This window comes from Apteryx rowi, unplaced genomic scaffold, assembly GCF_003343035.1.
Source record: "Apteryx rowi isolate R43461 unplaced genomic scaffold, aptRow1 scaffold_2203, whole genome shotgun sequence".
NCBI lineage: Eukaryota > Metazoa > Chordata > Aves > Apterygiformes > Apterygidae > Apteryx > Apteryx rowi.
The window spans coordinates 1-1807 of NW_020448535.1; the positions used below are offsets into that span (position 1 = coordinate 1).

Sequence of the window (1807 nt, forward strand, 5' to 3'; positions counted from 1 at the left end):
TTGTTCCTCAGGCTGTAAATCATAGGGTTCAGCATGGGAATTACCAGGGTATAAAACACAGAGATGATCTTGTCGTGCTCCACASTGTATTTTGAACTGGGCCTTAAGTACATGAAGGAGCCTGTCCCATAGAACACAGTAACAGCAGTCACATGGGAAGCACAGGTGGAGAAAGCTTTGTGTCTGCCTTTGGCAGATTTAATCTTGTGGATGGTGACCCCAATGCATATGTAGGAGATGACAATGAGGAGGATAGTGGARGTGACARKCACAGYASCACAGGTGAAATGGACCAGATCAGTGATGTAAGTGTCAGAGCAGGAGAGTTTCAGGATGGGGGGCACAACGCAGAAGAAATGGTTGATGATGTTGGAATTGCAGAAGGACAAGCGGAATATAAATGTYGTCTGAACAGTCGCATTCACACAGCTCATGAAGTAGGAGCCACACACAAGGAGCATGCAGAACCTCCTGGACATAATGACAGGGTAAAGCAAGGGGTTACAGRTGGCTRTGAACCGGTCATACGCCATCACGGCCAGGAGGTAGCATTCTCCTGTCACTGCAATGCCGAACAGGAAGAGCTGAGATGCGCATGCTGTGTACGATATGGTTTTTGTCTCTGCCACAAAGGTCATCAGAGTGCTGGGTATAAYGATGGTGGAGTAGCTGACATCTAAGAAGGAAAGGCTGCTGATGAAGAAGTACATGGGGGTGTGGAGCCTGGAGTTGATTCGGATGAGCACAATCATCCCTAGATTTCCCACTANGGATGAGCACAATCATCCCTAGATTTCCCACTACGGTGAACAGATAGATCAGTAGAAACACCATGAAGAGGAGGACTTGCAACCTCAGGCTGTCTGTGAAGCCCAACAAGATAAATTCTGTCACCACAGTGTGATTCCCTTCTGCCATCTATCATGGGTGAGAAAGCCAGGGTTGCACTGAAGAAAACAAGACAAATGCAAGGTGACTGTCAGAATGCCAACACGGCTCTAGTCAAGTTGACTGAGGATGAAGGTTTAATTTTGCTTATATCTTCCTATTCATGTTTTTCAAGTTTTGAACTCAGATTAKCTCAGAGACATTTCCTGCCTTTCAAAAATATGCATTCTTTCTGTGTACTTTGAAGGAGCACAGGTTAACAAATCACACCTGTTCCTGCAAACTTCACTACTTTTCCCTCCCCAAATGCTTGATTTAACCTCTACAGTGGTCATCTGCACTGCAGGCCTTAGCTCCATAGTATTTGTTGCACCTCACCTATAGTAGATGTTCACTCAAAGGTGACATGCCCTAGAAATGCTTTTTTCCCATGTTGTTATAGACCCAGYCTAGGTAATTAACTTTGTACGTTGCTGAGATATAAACACATGYKAAACTCRGAAAATCTCTCAAACCCAAAACAAGGGGCCAAAGAAGTCTGTAGCTTACCACTATGCCAGAATGATATTTTGGGGCAACTGCAGTAAGTAGCAGGCAAAAGCTGGTGGCTTGGAAAAGCTGACCTATTAGCATGAATGGCATTTCAGCTTGAAAAAGAGCAGGGCTTATGGTCTGCTGTTGCTTCTGTAAATCTGGAACTAACRTGAAAATTATAATCAGCTGACTTCTCAAGCAGGTTCTGTTTCAGAAGTCTAGAAATAAGCTTTCTGTGCCCAGGAATAGAAAATTATGAAGAGACCTTGGAATAACTCATCTTGTCCACTTTTCTTTTTCCAAGGAAGAATGCACTGCACCAACGTGATTCCCAGAAACTTTTGCCTCATTTCTTCTTTAAACTCTCTAGTAGCACAGTTTTCAC

At 44.0% G+C, this 1807-nt stretch overlaps 1 protein-coding gene across 1 annotated transcript; it reads right to left on the minus strand.

Moving 5' to 3' along the window:
• Window positions 1–5: 5 nt before the first annotated feature.
• On the minus strand, window positions 6–918 carry LOC112965681 (olfactory receptor 1020-like; the record flags this gene model as incomplete). The annotated part of the gene is made up of 2 exons (XM_026064887.1): window positions 804–918; window positions 6–769 (listed from the first exon to the last, which is right to left on the minus strand). Coding segments are annotated over exons 1-2 (879 nt in total), but the record flags the coding sequence as incomplete, so codon positions are not given.
• Between the last annotated feature and the right edge of the window lie 889 nt (window positions 919–1807).